This window comes from Mustela putorius, unplaced genomic scaffold (genome assembly GCF_011764305.1).
Source record: "Mustela putorius furo isolate JIRA1106 unplaced genomic scaffold, ASM1176430v1.1 tig00000196_pilon_pilon_pilon, whole genome shotgun sequence".
NCBI lineage: Eukaryota > Metazoa > Chordata > Mammalia > Carnivora > Mustelidae > Mustela > Mustela putorius.
The window spans coordinates 2,455,904-2,475,062 of NW_025421310.1; the positions used below are offsets into that span (position 1 = coordinate 2,455,904).

Genomic DNA, 19,159 nt, shown 5'->3' on the forward strand with positions numbered 1-19,159 from the left:
CCGGGACAACCCGCTCTGCAGAACGTCCCGAGAGCGGACATCCTGAGAACATCCACGGTGATGCAAAGGGCAGGGCCGGTTCTTTGCGGCTGACGTGGTCCAGTGTCCGTGCTCCGCGCCTTCTTTATCCGTCATCTACGGGTGGACACTTGGGCTGCGTCCGCAGCTCGGCTGTTGGAAGTAGCGCTGCAGTGAGCAGAGAGGTGCTTGTATGTTCTCAGTAGTTCGTTCTCCTCCGCAAATTACGGCACTGTGTGGGGTTTCTATCTTTAAGGTTGTGGGGAGCCTCGCTACTGTCTTCCACGGCGGTTGTCCAGCTCACATTCCCACCGGCAGTGCCCAGCTGTTCTTTTCTCCATGTCTTTGCCAGTACCTTGTTGTAATGTCCCTTATTTGCAGTTTATTACATTGAAAAGATATAATTTAAAATCTGGGAAAGTGGGGGCACGCGAGTGGCTCATTCGTTAAGCGTCTGCCTTCAGCTGGGGTCATGATCTCAGGGTCCTGGGATCGAGTCCATGTAGGGCTCCTTGCTTGGTGGGAAGTCAGTTTCTCCCTCTCCCTCTGTCTGCTGCTCCCCCTGCTTGTACTCTCTCTGGGTCAAATTAAAAAAAAAAATCTTTAAAAAATAAATAAAATCTGGCAGAAGAAAGAGGTATGTAAACAGGAATTCAGAAAGATCAGGCACAAGCTTCCTGCTGTCCTCTCCCAGTGGGGTCACACGCCGCACCCACTTCTCCCAAACAATATACATGACAACACATACTGAGTGTTGCCACCAAGTGTCCTCACCTAAGTCTTGGTGTCCAGGGTTTTCATTGGGAAAACAGTAACAAAGGTGTGCAGCACCCATGTAACTGACCTTAGTTACCCAGTCTCTGTCCCCTGTCCCCCGCCCCCCAAGGACAAACTGATGCAGCGTGACTCACAGCCCCTACCACAAATCACACTGTTGGCACAGACGATTTGGTGTGGATTAGGGCTCCAGGTACACAATGACACTAATATCAGGAGAGCTATTTCTGCCCAGTGGTACAGTGGACAGGGCTGACTGCAGTGGCTCACCGAGGCTGTGGGACAGAGTAGATCCTGGAATGAGTCATGCTTCCTCTCTGAAACGATTAAGTTGCCTTGGCATCTCACTAGCCTCTGGGTCCGTGCCAGCTGGCTCTTCCAGACAGCACAGAATAAGGGCAGCAGAGCCAGCTTCCTGCAGAGAGCTCCAATCTCAGATACATTCTGCAACAGGCCAGCTGGTCCCTAGCACTCGTGCCACCTGCTTCCCCACTGTGCGCCCTCTCCCAATGGTGATGTGGAAACACTACAGACGGCTGCAGGAAGGTGCCTAGCCCAGGTCTGAGCCACCACAATGCTTCTTCACTCCTGTTCCTCCAACACGGGAGGGTAAGGGGCCTAGAAAAGAGTCAGGTGTTTTAATGCCACCCCCCTTGACCCTCCAACTCCCGTCAACACCCACAGCTCCATGTCTCCTCCCTCCCTTAAGATCTGGGGGCCTGGAGACAGGTGAGAATGAAGCCAGTCACTCTTCCCTTTCTGTCCTTGGTTCTGACCCAGTCCCTACTTGGTGCTACTGTGGCTGGCACTGGCTTCTCCTGGGCCTCCCCCAAACTCACAGAAAGGGTGACATGGTCATCACCCTGGGGATTCAGCCTGAACCAAAGGCCTGGGACTCTCTCGGAGAGAGAGGGCCCAAGAGTGTGGCACAGGCCCACTTGACTAAAGAGGACAAAGGACTGTACTGGTGACTCCACTTTAGGTAGAGGGCTGACCTCCCAAATGGCCACCATGAGTCCCCTTGTCCATGTTCACACACTCACTTAGGTCCCTTCCATAGTGAATAGGGTGCCCGCTAGCACATGGGGGAGATGATAGAATGACTTCTGTGGCCGGGTCATAAAAGGCATTGTGGCTTCTTTGGCTTTGTTCCCTCTTGGCTCACTTGCTCAGAGAGAAGCCACTTGCCATGTTGTGACAACACTCAAGCAGCCCCCAGCCAGGACTGCAAGAAGTTCCCCCAAGCCCCACCCTGGTTTGCGTGTGGGTGTTAGTGAGAAGGGGAAGCCTCCCAAGTGTGGAGAGAGAACTCCAATTGCAGGACCAGGGGAGGAGGGGAAAAAACCAAGTCTACCCTACCAGGCTGTGGAGTTGAGGGGAGAAGATGTTTTGCAGGAAGCTCTCTGGTCCTCGTTCGAATCCATACCCTGCCGAGTCCAACAGCCTCTGTTTCCCCGCAGAGTCTGGACTCTGCGGCTCTCAGGGTCCATTGAGGCCATCGGTGGTCCTTGTTACCTTGGCCTCAACACAAGAAGATGCCCCGATGGGCAGGGATGGGTGCAGTGCGGGCAGAGGCATCTTTGATTCTCATGAAGAGAGACTGGCCAGATCCCTATAGAACGGAGCACCTTGCATCCCTCCGGGGGCAAAGAAGGCAGAGCTGGGGGGAGAACATGGGGAATCTTTGGGGAACTGGGGACTCCACAAACTTGACAGGGAAGGCAGTGTGGCCAAGATGATGGTTGCTCTGCTCAGCATTCTGGATGTCATCTGCCATGTGAGGGCCTTCCTTGTTCCTGTGATGTCCCCAGTGCACACCCTTGGTATACAGCAGGTGCACAATAAATACTTGTAGGTTAACTAATTTTCCCTGCAAGTAAAGTGTTTATTGTCACCCATTTTACAGAAGAGAGAACCAAAGTCTGGCATCTCTGGCACCATGCCAGGCAATGAGATTGACTCCCCTCTCTGGGTATTCACAAGCCTGCGACAGATGAGGGGTGGTTATGCAGCAGGGCTGAAGTGGGCAGAGGGAGGGTGGGGAGGGCATGGCTCTAGGTGGCCACAGAGGCTGGTGGAAAGGTTGGGGCAGAGGATCCATGATACCGGCCCCAGAGTGGTTTTGGACAGCCCCTTTGTTCATGGGCAATGGACGGGTAGTCATCGAGGTAGTAATTAGCAGACAGGAATGTTCAGGACCCCTGGGATCTGTCATCAGGCTCATTGTAAGGAAGGAGAGACTGAAGTTTCAGTCTCCCAGTTGGGAGAGTGGAGAAGCCGAACCTTCCCTAACCCCTGGGAGGAAGCTAGCTAGGACTGGGGTGTGGGATGGTCAGCTCTGCCAGCGCCCTCAGTCACCCGCTTACTGCCCCAGCTCCTTCTGCCTTAATACCAGCTGTTTCGAAGATGCGGGTCTTCTTCCAGGCAGCCTTTCTTAAACACCCTCAGGCAGAGACCATTTTCTCTCCCCTCTCTGGGCACCACCAGCTAAGGGCCCCTTTCTTACTCTCCTGGCTGGGCCCAACTTTTGCCACCCCCCAATCTCCCAATCTTGGGTGGAGGAGGGAAGGGATGAGAAGAAGGATACCTGAGACACTATGGTGAGGTGAATAATGGTCCCCATAGATAGCCAGGTCTTAACCCCCAGCATCTGTCAATCTGCTACTTAGATAGCAAAATGGACTTTGCAGATGTGATTAAATTAAGATGCTGATCTGAGGAAATTATCCCAGATTATCAGGGCGGGCTCAAGTTCTCACAATACCCTTACAAGTGAAAGCAGGAGGCAGGACAGTCAGAGCTTTGTAGCCACGATGCTGCTGCCTTTGAAGACAGAGGAAGACAGAGCACCTGGTCGGCTCCGTCAGTAGAGCATGGGACTCCTGATCTTGGGATTGTGAGTCTGAGTCCCACATGGGGTGTAGAGATTACTTAAAAAAATAAAAATAAAATATGAAGATAGAGGAAGAAGCCAAGGAATGCAGGTCTTGAAGATGAAAAGCGAAGGAAATTCTCTCCTGGAGCCTCCGGACACTTGATTTTAGCCAGGTAAACATGATTTCAAGACCCCTGGCCTGCAGAACTGTGAAGAATTAGTCTGAGTTCTCTGTTGCAGCAGTTAGCAGACACTAACCTAGACCACCAACACTGCTCCAGCCTGACCAAGTCCCCTCCCTGTGTGGGCGGGGCTAGGGCTGCCCAGTGACCCAGCACCCTGCTCTCAGTCACTGTGGGTGACATTGGCACCTGGGTGTGGGACAAGAACTGGTCTGGAAACACACTCCCTTGGATGTCCTGATGATCCCTCTCTGGCTTTCCAACTGGAAGAAGCAGCTCCCATCGAAAGGAACTCGGCTGACATGCCTTGACCAGGGTAGCTCCAAGCTAGTTGAGCCCAGAGTGACCACAGGCATTCCTAACGTGCCTCTTGGTCACCCGCAATGCCGTCACTCCCCAGAAAACTATTTGGCACCCCCCGTGTGCCAGGCACTGAGAACACACATGTAAACAGATCAAATGAGAACCCCCAGTCCCATAGAAGTTACATTTCTCTCTGGAAAATGTCAGATTCCCAGCCACAGAACATGGAACCTCAAATCTGGGCCAAGTGAGGAAGGATGTGGGCTCCAGAGCCTTGGGGGAAACAGAAGACCTGTGTTCAGTCTGTGTAGAGGGTGGCAGCCATCCTACCCTGTGATGACTGACCCAGGAAGGCTTCTGAGAGGAGGAGGACAGGAACCCAAGAGCTGCCCTCCCTGTAGGCTGCTGCCCAAGGCTGAGGCTTCACCTCAGGGTACAACAGGGATGCCAAAAAAAGTTGATGGAGCTCTGGAGACGTGCAATAATTGGTCTCGAGAAATTAATGAGTGGAAATAGGGGTTATGGAGGTTCTAGCACCCAGGGAGAGAGGCCAGGATGTCTCCAAGTGGGCCAGCGAGATCCAGGAGCACCCACCCCCCAAATCATGTGGCCCTGACCTAGAGGGCAACCTTGTATGAGCCTTGGTGACCACAGCTGCCCCACAGCATATCAGGACCCCAGAAGCCATGACCCAAACAGTAGTCGAGGCTCCTGCTTGCAGATTGATGCTCAGAACTAAGTGGGAGCTAATCGCCCTATATGTCCCTCCTCAACCCTGGCCTGGCCACCCCTCCCCCTTCAAGCCCAAGCCCCAGCCATGAGTGCAGACAACCCAGGACCAGCTTGGAAATAGCTGGATCCCATCCACACCCAACCTGCAGGCAGCAGACTGGAAAATAAACTCCACAGCCCCGGTGGGGGTGGGGGTGGGGGTGGGGGTGGGGAGGACTGCGATGGGCCCCACAGAGGGGCATGGCCAGAGGCCAACAGCAGTAGCAGCTTCACCACCAGAGACTGGGGGCTCCAGCCACCTGCAGTGAGCCCACAGGATGACTAAATCAGAGGCTTCCCCCCAGCTGCCAGCTGAGGGTTCTCCCCCCGGGGTCTGATGATGACTGGGGGTGCACTCAGTGGGATCCTCCGGAGGGGCTAATGGGGTCCCGTGCAGGGTACCTACCCAATGTTGGTCCGAGGGGCTCCCCAGCTGGACTCTTGGGGGGATGAGGATCAAGGGTCCTCCCAACCGGGCCCTCATGGAGATCAGGTTTAGGAGTGCCTCCCAGAAGGACCTTCGCAAAGAGGGGCTCAGGACAGCCTCAGCTTGATGCCTACAGTTGCTCGGGGTTATGGGTGCTCCCAGAGGGCCCTTGTGGGAATGAAGGCAGAGGTTGCTCCTTGAGAGGGGCCCTGCTCCTTAGTGATGACGCTTGGAACGATCACACTAGGCCTCCCTCGGAGAAATGGGTGCTTTCCAAGCACCTTGGTAAGGCCTCCCTGAGGACCAGGGCAAGCGATCCTGGCAGGGCCCCACCAGGAGGACACGGAGGACCCCAGCCCTGGAGACAAGACCTGCAACACGGATGCATTTACCGCGGCGCCCACACCTTCCTCCTGCCCCGTCCCTGCGGGGCCCAGCCCTGGCCGGCTTCTGCTCCCCACACGCGTTCCGGGGACCGGTCCAACGTCCCCTCGGCCTCCGCCTTATCCTCGGAGCCCGCCTCGGGCTCCAGCACGTCCTCCGTAGCCCCTGGCAGGGCGGTGTCCAGGTCAGGACCCACGGGGCGCGGCGTCCAGGGTGTCCCCGGCGGGGGCCGCGGCGGGAACCAGGAGAACCCGGGCGCCGGGGCGAGCGCCACGAGCTGGGGCCGCACGGGGCCGGAGGCAGCGGCGTGGGGGATGAGGAAGAAGATGTAGACGCCCGAGACGACGAGGCCGGCGGCCACCAGCACCGCCAGCGCCACCGCGGCGTTGAAGGCCCAGGCTGGGCTGGTCAGGGAGAGGCGGCGAGACAGCGGGCGGCCGAGGCGCAGCGGCGGCGGCGGCGGCGGCGGGCGCACGGCTCGGGACTTGCGCGGCCCAGGCGGCGGCGGCGGAGGGCGCAGGTACAGCAGACCGCGGCGACGGTCGAAGCGCACAGAGCCCTGGCGCGGCAGGGGCGCACGCGCGTCGCGGGGCAGCAGGCCCGGTTGTGTGGGCAGCGCGGGCAGCCCTCGGCGCGGGGCCAGGCGCGTGGGCGCGCGGCACACCGGACAGGCCACCGCGTCGCCGCCCCCCGCCGTGGCAAGGGACAGACGAGCCAGGCACTCGAGGCAGAAGACGTGGCCACAGTCCAGGCGCTTGGGCAGCTTGAAGACACCGTCGAAGGGTGATACGCAAATGAGACACTCCACGGGGGATGCGGCAGTCAGGATGGGGCCCGAGCCGGGGCTGCCGTCCCCTTCCTCCTCCTCGCTGTCGTCGTCTTGGCCCTCCTCCCTGCCGGGTGAGCGGGGCGTAGAGAGTGAGCTCGGGGAGCTGGGGCCTGAGCCCTGAGGGGCACGGGGGCGGCGGAGCCAGGGCGGCCGAGGGCAGGGCATCCGGACGGAACCTGAGGGGAGAGGCCCTGTCAGCCAGGGAAGCGGGCGGTGGAAGAGCGGAGGAGGGTCTACGGGAGGGGGGGTGGGAGTGTCAGGGGCCGCACTCTGGAGGGCACAGAACAGAAGCAAAAGAAAGGGGTGTAGAGCCAAGGAGCAGAGGCTAGAATGGTAGGTGACTCACAGGGTAGAAGCCAAGGAAAGGGGTGTCCAGGTAGGGAGTTAAAGAAGCATCAAAACTGGAGAAGGGAGGAAGAGATGGGAGGAAAGGATTGGGGGGACAGGGGCAGACCCAGGGGGCATGGTAGGTCCTAAGCTTGACTTGGGTGGAGAAGGGGCAGAGATGACAGCTGAGGACTCATCACCAGGCAGGACCCCAGACAAGCAACGGGGAGGCTCCAACATGGAGAGGAACGAAAGATGGGGACCTCTAAGAACTAGTTCGATTCTGGGGGGGGTCCATACCAGATCCCAGGAGGGGCAGATGAGGAAGAGAGGACATGCAAGCCTCAGGATTGGAGCCCAGCAACACAGAGAAAGGACAGAAGTCCAGAGCAGGTGCCAGAGATTCCCGACAGACCCCAGTGGGCCTTGGGCTCTTCCTACCTGTTGCTGCTACCTCCCTCTGCCTGACGCGTCCCTGCCAGTTCTGACCCCAGTACTCTGCCTACCAGCAGCTGCATACTAGGTGCCCCTCCCTGCAGGAGGGTGCTGCCTTGGTACCACTCCCTCCAGATCCCAGGTTCCCAAGGTACCTGTCAGACTTGTCTGACTGCCTGGACCGCCCCCAAGACAGGTCCCTCCAGGATGAACACCAAGCCTGACGTTGGCCGGATGTCGGGGGTGGCGGGAAGGTGATAGATGGCACAGGGGACAGGCCAGTGAGTCTGGCCCCATGGGTGGGCAATAACAACCCACCACCCAAGTCTTCCATCACCTCACAAATCCACTTCCAGGCTACTGGTGGAATCAGATGAACCTGATATAGCAGGGACTCTGTGGGTACTCAGGGTTGCTGCAGTCCTGACTAGTACACAAAATGAAGAGGCAGGGGCGTCTGGGTGGCTCAGTGGGTTAAGCCTCTGCCTTTGGCTCAGGTCATGATTTCAGGGTCCTGGGATTGAGCCCCACACTGGGCTCTCTGTTAAGTGGGGAGCCTGCTTCCCCCTCTCTCCGACTACCTCTCTGAGCACTTATGATCGGTCAAATAAATAATGTTAAAAACAAAAAAAGGAAAAAAAATAAAATAAAGAGTGCACAGGCAGCATGGGGTTCAGGGGGAAGCTGGCCAGAGCAAAGAGGAGCCTCTGGGGTGGAAGGTGGGCAGACCCCACAGTGTACTGGATAGGGCTGGCCCCTGGCAAACCAGCAGGCGGGAAGCTGGAAACAGTGACCGAGATCATTGGCCTTAGATACCCCTCCCTGGCACTGCTCACAGAAAACATGCCTCTCAGTGTGGTGGGCTATCACCCAGATCTAGATAAACATCACGCCCTTCCCCAGACTAGAGTGACATCTGTGCCAGGATAACCCACCCCTCTCATTTCCAACACAATGTGGGCAGCCAGGCCTGCTCTCCATGGTTCTAAGTCAGTGGCACTTCCTGAGCAGAGTATCTCCCTGGTGAACCCCAGTCCCCACAGGCCAAAAGACAGGTCAGAAATGTGGCCAGCAACTCGGGACCCTGGGGCCATCCACTCCAGCGCCCCCCAGGACACACACTGGCACAGGTGGGTGAGGCTGCCCCAAGGACAGACAGATTTATTGAAGACACAGCCAGGTGATCAACGGTTGGACTTGGCCACACGTTCCAGCTCGTCCTTCTTCTTGATAGCATACGAATTGGAAGAGCCCTGCAAGGAGACAGATGGTCAGTTCTGAAGGTTGGAGCAGCTTCCCCTTGAACTGGCCCCACCCCTGTGTCCTCACTCACCTTGGCTGCATTGATGAGCTCATCTGCTAGGCACTCAGCAATGGTCTTGATGTTCCGGAAGGCAGCCTCACGTGCACCTGTGCACAGCAGCCAGATGGCCTAGGGAGCACAGGGGCCAGCTAAGCAGATGCCCCCAAAGCAGATAGGGCCACTGTCTTCCGTAGCCTAGGCAACCCAACAAATGCTGGCTACCATACTGCCTGGCATCCACTGGCCCCCTGCGACGGAGACGACACAGTAGGAGCCCAAAGGCAGCCCCAGGTGAAATGCTGCCAGATCTGAGATCAGATGGGGGGCCACAGAAACAAGTGTGGACACAAAGGCTGACGCTGGGTGCTTGGTTACAGGAGATCCGGACCTGGACTGCAGGGAAGCGTGATGCGGTGTGCGCTCCTGACCTGGACCCTGACTGACAACAGACAGCTACGAAGGATACACTGGGGACAGCTGCAGGCATAGAATGTGAGACAATTCTATCTCTGTTAAGGGGGCAGTGGTGACAATGCCCCCAGCTGATGATCAAATGGTCTGTGGAAAAAAACACACCCACCCACACACAGTATGTAACAACACACGCTCAAATGAAACCATGCCTCAGGGAAACGTTGCTCAGGACGGGGCCAGAACCAGTATCTGCCCTGAATGTGATGGTAATGCAGGAAGGCTTCCTGGAGCAAAGGACACTCCAGGTAAAGCACACAGGCAGAAGAAAACTTCCTACTTGCCCATTTCTGCCCCAAGCCCACCTGATTCACACGGCGCAGGGGGGACACATCGACAGCCTGACGCCTCACTGTTCCCGCTCGCCCGATGCGGGTTGAGTCCTCCCGGGGACCGCTGTTAATAATTGCGTTCACCAGGACCTGCAGCGGGTTCTAGGAGAAGGCAACCACGAACGTGACATCAGTCCACATCCCTCCCCCCACTTCCCCCCTAAACCCTAATGGACCCTGACACACACGCCACAGGGCAGCTGTTGGCTTCAGACTGTACTACGGGCACTCTGCCTCATCAGGCCTCACAGTCCTACCTCACCAGTGAGCAGATGGATGATCTCAAAGGCATGCTTGACAATGCGCACAGTCATGAGCTTCTTGCCATTATTGCGGCCATGCATCATCATTGAGTTGGTGAGACGCTCCACAATGGGGCACTGCGCCTTGCGGAAGCGCTTGGCGGCATAGCGCCCCGCACTGTGGGGCAGGTACTTGGCATACTTCTCCTTCACCGCAATGTAGTCCTGGGGCAGCAAGAAGAGGGGATGGGAGGACCATCGTTAGTAGTAAGATGGCCAAGAACCAGAGGGACTGAGCATCCACTGGGGGTAGCCCCCACCCATCTGTGGTGGCTTGACTGTGAAGGCCCTGCCTGCCACAAAACAAGTAACCTTAACAAGTGTCTTCATCAAAGTCACTAAGAGCACTTCCTTGAGGCACCTGGGTGACCCAGTCGGTTAAGCGTCTGCCTTCCACTCAGGTCATGATCTCAGGGTCCTGGGATGGAGCCCCGCATTAGGCTGCCCCGCCAGTGGGGTGGGGAGTCTGCTTCTCCCTCTGTCTGTGCTTTCTCTCTCTCAAATAAATAAAGTCTTAAACCAAAAAAAGAACACCTCCTTTGTAATGGGAAGAAGGAAGGGGGATAAAGAACCAAGAAGATCACACCTCATGATCTGTTTTTTTTTTTTTTTTAAATATTTATTTGAGAGAGAGAGAACATGAACAGGTGAGAGGGAGGGAGTAGCAGACTTCCCGCTGCACAGCAGGGAGCCTGATAATGAGACTCCTTCCCAGGATCCTGGGATCACCACCTGAGCTGAAGGCAGACACCTAATTAACTAGGGTACCCAAGCTTAGTCAACTACCCCATGTTTTTTTTTTTTTTTTTTTAATTTATTTGACAGAGAGATAGAGAAAGAGCACAAGTAGGCAGAGCGGCATACAGAAGGAGAGGGAGAAGAAGATTCTCTGTCGAGCAAGGAGCCCAATGCAGGGTTCAATCCCAGGACCCTGGAATCATGACCTGAGCTGAAGGGAGACGCCTACCAACAGAGCCACCAGGCACCCCCAACGATTTTTTTTTTTCTCCACGATTTCAGTTTTAAGCGCTCCTCAAACTCTGTGCCACAGACATTTTCAATGAAGGAACTCCTGTTGCAGGGGCCATCCTGTGCACCACAGAATGTTTAGCAGCATCCAGTACGGTGGTAGCACCCCTCTGGGTTTTAGCAACCCAAAATGTATCCACACATTGCCAAGTGTCACCTAAAAGGGGTGGGGGAAGATCACGCCGGAGAACCACTGTTTTAGCAGAATTATCTAACAACGCTTCCTATACACAGAGGCATCATTTCCCAAGAAAATGTCTGTAAAACACCAAAATGTTAGGGGGGTGTTCAAATCAGAGGAACTACATGTATGTCAACAGTACTACTATCAACTGTTTCACCGTGAAATACACCCAAATGTCACTCTATCACTTATACACAAGAAGCCCCACCACATCCTATTTCTATAAACACCAGGAATAAATGAAGGAGAAGAGAAAATTCTGATACCAAAATGACAGTCTGCAGAGAACCACCTATGCAAACAGGCAAGCAGCTAGGTCTCCATGCAGGGCTCCACACTGGGCAGGATAATTCACAAACAACAAATGCCCTGGAAGGGATTAGATATAACATCCAGCTCTATGGCAGAGCCCTGCACATCTTTCAAAACCAAATTCTGGCATGACACTGACTTCAACTTCCCCAGCCCCTAAGGGAGCACTAGGGAAAAGTGAAAAATTGTCTTTTAAAAAAGTATTTACTTGGGGCACCTGGGTGGCTCAGTGGGTTAAGACTCTGCCTTTGGCTAAGGTCATGGTCTCAGGGTCCTGGGATCGAGCCCCACATCAGGCTCTCTGCTCAGCAGGGAGCCTGCTTCCCTTCCTCTCTCTCTCTGCCTCTCTGCCTACTTGTGATCTCTCTCGCTTTCAAATAAATAAATAAAATCTTAAAAAAAGAAAAGAAAACATACTTTCTTAAAAAAAAAAAAGCAAGTATTTACTTGGGGCACCTAGGTAGCTCAGTGGGTTAATACTCTGCCTTCGGCTCAGGTCATGGTCTCAGGGTCCTGGGATCGAGCCCCACATCGGGCTCTCTGCTCAGCAGGGAGCCTGCTTCCCTTCCTCTCTCTCTCTGCCTGCCTCTCTGCCTACTTGTGATCTCTCTCTCTTTCAAATAAATAAATAAAATCTTAAAAAAAGAAAAGAAGGGCGCCTGGGTGGCTCAGTGGGTTAAGCCGCTGCCTTCGGCTCAGGTCATTATCTCAGGGTCCTGGGATCGAGTCCTGTATCGGGCTCTCTGCTCAGCAGGGAGCCTGCTTCTTCCTCTCTCTCTGCCTGCTTGTGATCTCTCTCTGTCAAATAAATAAATAAAATCTTAAAAAAAAAGAAAGAAAGAAAAGAAAATGTACTTTCTTAAAAAAAAAAAAGCAAGTATTTACTTGGGGCACCTGGGTGGCTCAGTGGGTTAAAGCCTCTGTCTTCGGCTCAGGTCATGATCTCAAGGTCCTGGGATTGACCTCCGCATCAGGCTCTCTTCAGGCTCTCTGCATAGCAAGGAGCCCACTTCTCCCTCTCTCTCTGCCTGCCTCTCTGCCTACTTGTGTCTCCCTCTGTCAAATAAATAAATAAAAATCTTAAAAAAAAAGAAAAGAAAAGTAAGTATTTACTTGTCAGAGCGAGCATACACAGGGAGAACGGTGGGCAGAGGAAAAAGCAGGCTTTCCCCTGAGCAAGTAATCAGAGGAGGCTCCACCCCAGAACCCTGAGATCATGACCTGAGCCAAGGCAGACACAACAATGAAGCCATGCAGGCACTCCTCAAATCAATCTTTTTTTTTTTTAAGATTTTATTTATTTATTTGACAGAGAGAGATCACAAGTAGGCAGAGAGGCAGGCAGAGAGAGAGAGAGAGGAGGAAGCAGGCTCTCTGCTCACCAGGGATGCAGGACTAGATCCTAGGACCCTGAAATCATGACCTGAGCCACGAAGGCAGCAGCTTAACCCACTGAGCCACCCAGGCGCCCCTCAATAAATAAATCTTAACAAAAACAACAAAAAAAGAAAAACAGAACCAAAACATGGACACAAACCCCCCGTGGGAACCATCGTGTGTAGCAACCGGGTTAACAAAATACGAAGGAAAAACAGACACTGTGGATGTGGTGATCCAGGAAGCCCCCCCTTTACCTGTCACATCTTCAAGTCTACAGCAACGAGTTTCAAGTCACACCTTCTGGAAGATTCCACGTGTGCCCCCAACCCCCTAGCTGGAGAGAGCGCAACCACCACAAGCCCCTCTCACCTGCAAGGAGATGTCATTGATCTGAACGTCATCGGTGCTCCACTTCCCAAAGAGCTTGATGTCAGGGGTCTCCGCCACTGCAGGTGCAGCCGTCTCCCACTCTGTCATCCTAGGAACACAAACTGTCAAAGCCCAGACACACCCACCACTGCGAGGCTGGCCCACACGGGGCCACCTAGGAATTTATGTGGAACCCAGGAAGACAGTGACGTCTGGGCCCACCTTTCTGGGTCCTAGAAAAACCACTTAGCTGTAATGTGAGCAAGAAGCATCTCTCGGGGCGCCTGGGTGGCTCAGTGGTTTGGGCTGCTGCCTTCGGCTCGGGTCAGGATCTCAGGGTCCTGGGATCGAGCCCCGCATCGGGCTCCCTGCTCCGCAGGAAGCCTGCTCCCCCCCCCACTCTCTGCCTACTTGTGATCTCTGTCTGTCAAATAAATAAATAAAATCTTAAAAAAAAAAAAAAAAAAGAAGAAGCATCTCTCTCACCAAGGACCCCCGGAACCAGGCGCTGGCAGGCCCCGGCCAACAACGGATGCGCGGACCGTGTCTGCAAGGGAGATACCCGGTACCCCGACACCGCATCCGCTGGAATTCGAATCCCAGCCAGGTCATTAACGAGCTCTGCCACGGGGGAGAGTTAGGCTGCTTCCGCTCTGCTTTTCTGGAGTCAAATGGAAACCCGGGTCTGCCACCGAGGGCCACCACACGAATTCCGCACATAAAGCAAATGCCACAGCGCGTGTCCGACACCAAAGACATACAAGGAGCTACTAGAGGAAAAACCGTGCACTGGCCGCGGATTGGACCGTGTGCTAAGAACGGAAACCTCCTATCTCAACTCACGACTGCACGGCCCCCGAACTCCGCTCCCGGGCAAAGGTACAGAGATAGCGGGACACCGAGAAATTGTAACTTTCCTATGCCTCCACGTTCCTCAGCACGTTTTCCGGAGAAAAACGGGAAACTCCCCCGGAAGAAGCCCCGAGCCTCAGGGATCGCTCATCGCGTCCCGGAAAATCCTGAATCGTTCCTCGTACCCCCCACCCCGACACCGCGGCGGCCTCACCTGAGGGCGCAGCCGGGGCGTCACAATCGATCACCGCGCACCACGCGCCGCCCTGGCACAGACAGGAAGAGACCGCGAATCGCGGGCCCAAGCTTTTAAAGGGGGTGAAAACTTCCGGGTCAGCGGGGACAAAGCGTATGCAAAAAAGTCACGTGATACCCAATGACCAATCCGGAACAAAAATGTGAAGGCGCCCCGTGGCAAACGAAATACATAAATACCCTGCGCACGCGCGCTTCGAAAAAGTGACCCCATGAGCCAGCCTGGCGGATGTTCTGATAGCCAGTACTTGCCCGGTCTAAGCGGCCCTTGCACAAGTGCAGAGATCTCTCTGAGGCCAAGGCCGCCATGTCTAATGAGGACAGAAGTCAGGCTCGCGCTCTTCGCGCTCCTGGGCCGCTTACTTGACGGTGCACCTAACGCGGGTTTCGAGTGCGGTAGCGGGTTCGTTCTTCGTCCAGGTCATGGCCGCCTCACAGACAAGCGCAGCTGCAGGCTCGGAGAGGAGGAGTGGGCCTGGAGGTCACGACTGCCCTCCACTGGCCCTGGCCCCCAGGTGCATGCGCTAGCCCCTCTCGCGGGTCGGCCTACCGCACACTCTCATGCTCGGGTTGCTGAGCCTCTTAGAAGGCGGGACCCTGGGGCGCCTGGGTGGCTCAGTGGGTTAAGCCGCTGCCTTCGGCTCAGGTCATGATCTCAGGGTCCTGGGATCGAGTCCCGCATCGGGCTCCCTGCTGAGCAGGGAGCCTGCTTCCTTCTCTCTCTCTCTGCCTGCCTCTCAGTGTACTTGTGGTTTCTCTCTGTCAGATAAATAAATAAAATCTTAAAAAAAAAAAAAAAAAAGAAGAAGAAGGCAAGACCCTTTCCGGCTTGAGCTTTCTTCATCCCATGCCAGGGTACCCCTGTCGTCTCTCTATGACTACTGCAACATCCTGCTGCGGGCGGATGTTGGGAAGGAGCCTGGATATGGGGCCAGGGACTGTGCCCAGCAGGTGGACTGGAGGCGGGGGCAGCCTCCAGTCTATTTGATGCACCTGGGTCCTTTGTTGATGCTGACGTCACTGGACTGGTGCAGGGGGTCAGCCCTGGTGGCCGTGCCGCTGCCACGCTGTGGCCTCACCCATTGACCCGGTGGCTCTCCTGAAGAGCTTGTGCCCACAACTTCACACACCCCGATTGTTTGGCGACTCCTAAACCTACTCCCTGGAGTCGAGCTGGGACGTGGATAAGTCTTGGTGGGCTCCCCAGAGGCAGCGACAGTGCGGTTGCTCACCCACGCTGGCTGGCAGGATAATGCGGCAGCCTCTAGTGGAGTATCTCTCCAGGACTGCATGGGGCTCCTTACCTCCTGGTGCCTATCTCTCCCTCCAAGGGGATGCTCCCCCAAGCCAGACCCCAAGGGGCCCAGCCACTTGACTTAAGTGGTCCTCTGTAGATCCCCAGTGACCCCATTTGCCCACTCTCTGAGCATGTTCATAGCAGGTCCTCAGCATCCGCCTTAGGTGTGTACTGCTTGACTGATTTTAAGGACTAGCCCCTGTCCCTACCCCATTTCAGGAGTGTTTCAGACCAGAGACTCTGTGCCCCCTTGGACTGTTTCTTTGTTTGGTTTTTAGTTGGGTTTTGAATTTTTTTGGTTTTTGTTTTGATTTGGTACAAAATGGTCGTTTTTATTAAACACGGGGACAGGAACCTTGGGTAGAAAGAGCTGCTGCTCCCCGCTTTGGACTCAGAAGGATATACCCTGAAGCTGGCCTGAGCATGGGGTTAGATCCTGGGCTGCCATTGGGGGCACAGGAACTGCATCTAGACACCAAGGCCCCCAGCCCCTACAACCTGTGGCCCTTATCCCTGAACTCTGCCCTGTTAGGTGCAAACAGCAGCCTTGGACCTACCACTGGGGTCTGTGGGGGGATGGGGAGGGGATAAATGGGCTCTTCCCTGGTCCGGCAGACCTTCTCTGACCCTTGGGGGCCCTCCCTTGTCCTGGGGGAGGTCCTTGGGAAGGTGCTTGGGTGGGGCGGAGCAGGAAAGCTGAGAGAGGCAGAGGTAACAGTGCCCCCACACTCAGCAGGATCCAAGGGGAGGCTCCTAACCCTGCCTCTTTCTCCTCAAAAGCTGAGAGGGCTCCACCCCCTTGAACCTCAGTTTCCCCCTTCAGCATAGACATAAGAACAGAATCAGGGGTGCTGGCTGATTCAGTTGGTAGAGCATGTGGCTTTAGATTTATAGGGTCACGAGTTTGAGCCCTGAGTCGAGCATGGAACCTACTAAACAAAACAAAACTGGGGGGGTTGGAGAATGAGACAAGGCCAGTTTGGATCCTGTGCCCTGGGCTACTGAGTGGGCTACTGGCCTACTGTCATTTGATAATAGACATCTTTTTTATTTCTTTTAGAGAAAAAGCATGAGCAAGTGGGGGCAGGGGCAGAGGGAGAGAAAGACTCCTCAAGCCAACTCCCCACTAAGGGGTAAGCCTGATACACGATTTGATCCCAGGACCCTGAGATCATGACCTGAGCCAAAATCAAAATCGCCCACTTAACCGACTGAGCCACCCAGGTGCCCCAAATAGACTCCTTTATAGACCCTGAAACAGTGACTTGCTGTGCACTGGAGAGCAAGAGGCAGTTCCTGCCATAAAACCCCATAATGTGAAAAGGGTTGGGGAGGGGGAGAGTGTCACCTTGCATAGCGAAGATTCACATATCTCTTGCCAGGCATGGGGTGGTCCAGCCTCCCCACCTCCATGGCACAGTGGAGGAGACCTGAAGGCTGACCCCATGGGTCTATGGATGTTGGCACTGTGTTCTTCAGCCTGAAGGGTGGAAAGTCTCTTTAGAGGCCACCTTCACTTCCTGGTGCATCATTTCCACTCTGGGCCCACCAGCCCTGACCATCTCTTCTGCCCTATTTGTCTAATTGCTCTATGAAGGTAGACTGTGTGGCTTATTCACTGCTGTATCCCCAGCTGCAAGCATGGAGCCTGCCACACAGGATCTGCCCATGAGTAACCTGAATAAATGATGGGGGGATAGGCCAGTCTTCCCTAGTCCCTCATACACTCGCTGCTCCCACTCTGGGTTCCAGGCAGACCTGGAGTGGCTGGTCCTCCCTCCACAGACACCAGTTCCACATCCAGGACTTTTAGGCATATTCATAAGACTTGTTCAGAAGACCTCCTTACCTTGCTCTGCCCCTCTTCCTGGCCACTCCATAGTTGAGGTCACTCCAGGGAAGCCCCTGTGTGACCCCAGGCTCCCAGGTGGACATTAGAAGTCTAGGAATCCAGGAATCCGATCTTACTCTTCAGAGCAACTGTTTGAAGTGGGTTCCCCCATTTTATAGATAGTCGTGGAGGCCCAGAGAGGTACAGCAAGCATATTTATTGCTTCTCCAACTCTTGCGGTGCTGTTTCCTTCTCCCACACTTCTTGGCAAACAAGAAGTTGATCTTTCTGACTGCCCAGGGCTCCCTACGTCCTGGCCACCAACCAGCATGTGTAAAGCTGGCTGGGATGCTTGTTACAAGAGTGGGAATTCTAGACTTTAAGACAGTGGTAGGTGCTTGGGCCAGTCCAGTTGGCCAGATGCTGGGTCAGCAAACCTAAGCCCCCTCCCTAGTTTTAGTCTGCACAGTTGTAAATTAGAGCCACATATTCAGGATGACTCTGGAATTGTGGGTGGGGTTGGGGCAACAGGGCTGGGATGGCGATACTAGATCAGATCCAGACCTGTCTCCTTATTTGGGGCACTTGGGAGTAAGGATAGGGGAGATGAGTTTCTGGGTTGGATTTGAGAACCTTGGAACAGTCTTTTTTTTTTTTTTTTTCTTTGAAGATTTATTTGTTTGGGGCTCCTGGGTGGCTCAGCGGGTTAAGCCTCTGCCTTCAGCTCAGGTCATGATCTCAGCGTCCTGGGGTCGAGCCCCGCATTAGGCTCTCTGCTCGGTGGGGAGCCTGCCTCTCTGCCTACTTGTCATCTCTCTGTCAAATAAATAAATAAAATCTTTTAAAAAATTTATTTATTTGACAGAGAGAGGTCACAATCCTCTTCTAGCAGGCTGCAATCCTTCCAGAGACTCCAGGGGAGAATCTAGGTTCTCCGTTCCCAGGTCCTAAAGGTTGCTCATATTTACTGTCTTGTGACTACAGCACGCTGACCTCTGCTTCTATCATCACATCTCCTTCCCGACTCTCTCAGCAACCCTCTTGTAAGGACTACTGTGATTATATTGGATCCCTGAAAAATCTAGGATAATGTCCCTATCTCATGATTTTTAATCACATCTGCAAAGTCTCTTTTGCCATATGAGGTAACATATTCACCAGGAGTGGGGATTAGAACGTGGACATCTTTGGGGGTCCATTATTCTATCTACCACACACATGCGTGGGACTCTAAACCCAGGTCAGCAACAGTTCCCATCATGAGCCTGACACAGCCATCCAACAGTTAGCATTGGGTGTGGCTTGTCACGTGGGCAGTCTGGAGTAAGTACAGGGCAGCTGATAATGAGGATAGGTCAGAGAGAGGCAGAAATCAGCAGGAGGCCTGTGGTCTGACAGGAGAGAGCAGACAGTCTAACGGAGCCTAGAGAGAAAGAGGTGACCCCTCTTTCTGGCTGCCTTCAGTTTCTGACGAAATGCCGTCTTCTTCTTCTTCTTTTTTAAAAGATTTTATTTATTTATTTGACAGAGACCACAAGGAGGCAAAGAGCCAGGCAGAGAGAGAGGAGGAAGCAGGCTCCCCGCTGAGCAGAGAGCCCGATGCTGGGCTGGATCCCAATACTCAGGGATCATGACCTGATCCGAAGGCAGAGGCTTTAACCCACTGAGCCACCCAGGCGCCCCCGAAATGCCTTCTTTATGTCTCCCACCTTTCTGGACTAGCAAATCTGTTCAAGCCATCTAAGACCCCCCTCATCTGCTGGGGTTTGCTTCCTTTGCACCCTTTTCCCCTCCTGGGAATTGCCAGCCTCTCCATTTCTTTTTGGCGCTCCCAGATCTTGCTGTTAGGATTCTGAATTGAAGGCCAGCCCCAGAATGGAGGCTCCGGCCCAGGGTGTTGCACAGTGAAGACGC

General features: G+C 54.6%; 2 protein-coding genes across 2 annotated transcripts; both read right to left on the reverse strand.

Moving 5' to 3' along the window:
- Nucleotides 1–574: 574 nt before the first annotated feature.
- On the reverse strand, nt 575–8,338 carry RNF225 (ring finger protein 225). Its single transcript, XM_004780454.3, has 2 exons — nt 7,335–8,338; nt 575–6,742 (listed from the first exon to the last, which is right to left on the reverse strand). Exon 2 carries the CDS (start codon nt 6,729–6,731, stop codon nt 5,742–5,744), a length of 990 nt encoding a protein of 329 aa, XP_004780511.1. The 5' UTR covers nt 6,732–6,742; nt 7,335–8,338; the 3' UTR covers nt 575–5,741.
- Nucleotides 8,339–8,461: 123 nt separating this feature from the next.
- RPS5 (ribosomal protein S5) lies at nt 8,462–14,209 on the reverse strand. The gene is made up of 6 exons (XM_045077357.1): nt 14,077–14,209; nt 13,011–13,119; nt 9,692–9,901; nt 9,408–9,536; nt 8,662–8,760; nt 8,462–8,581 (listed from the first exon to the last, which is right to left on the reverse strand). The coding sequence occupies exons 2-6, from the start codon at nt 13,116–13,118 to the stop codon at nt 8,513–8,515; spliced, it is 615 nt and encodes a 204-aa protein (XP_044933292.1). The 5' UTR covers nt 13,119; nt 14,077–14,209; the 3' UTR covers nt 8,462–8,512.
- Between the last annotated feature and the right edge of the window lie 4,950 nt (nt 14,210–19,159).

Coding starts and splice junctions, on each gene's coding strand:
- RNF225 (XM_004780454.3), bottom strand. CDS start 6,731: ATGCCCTGCCCTCGGCCGCCCTGGCTCCGCCGCCCCCGTGCCCCTCAG.
- RPS5 (XM_045077357.1), bottom strand. CDS start 13,118: ATGACAGAGTGGGAGACGGCTGCACCTGCAGTGGCGGAGACCCCTGAC. Junction 9,902..13,010: donor TCAATGACATCTCCTTGCAG/GTGAGAGGGGCT, acceptor TTGCTGCCCCAG/GACTACATTGCGGTGAAGGA. Junction 9,537..9,691: donor TCCATCTGCTCACTGGTGAG/GTAGGACTGTGA, acceptor GCCTTCTCCTAG/AACCCGCTGCAGGTCCTGGT.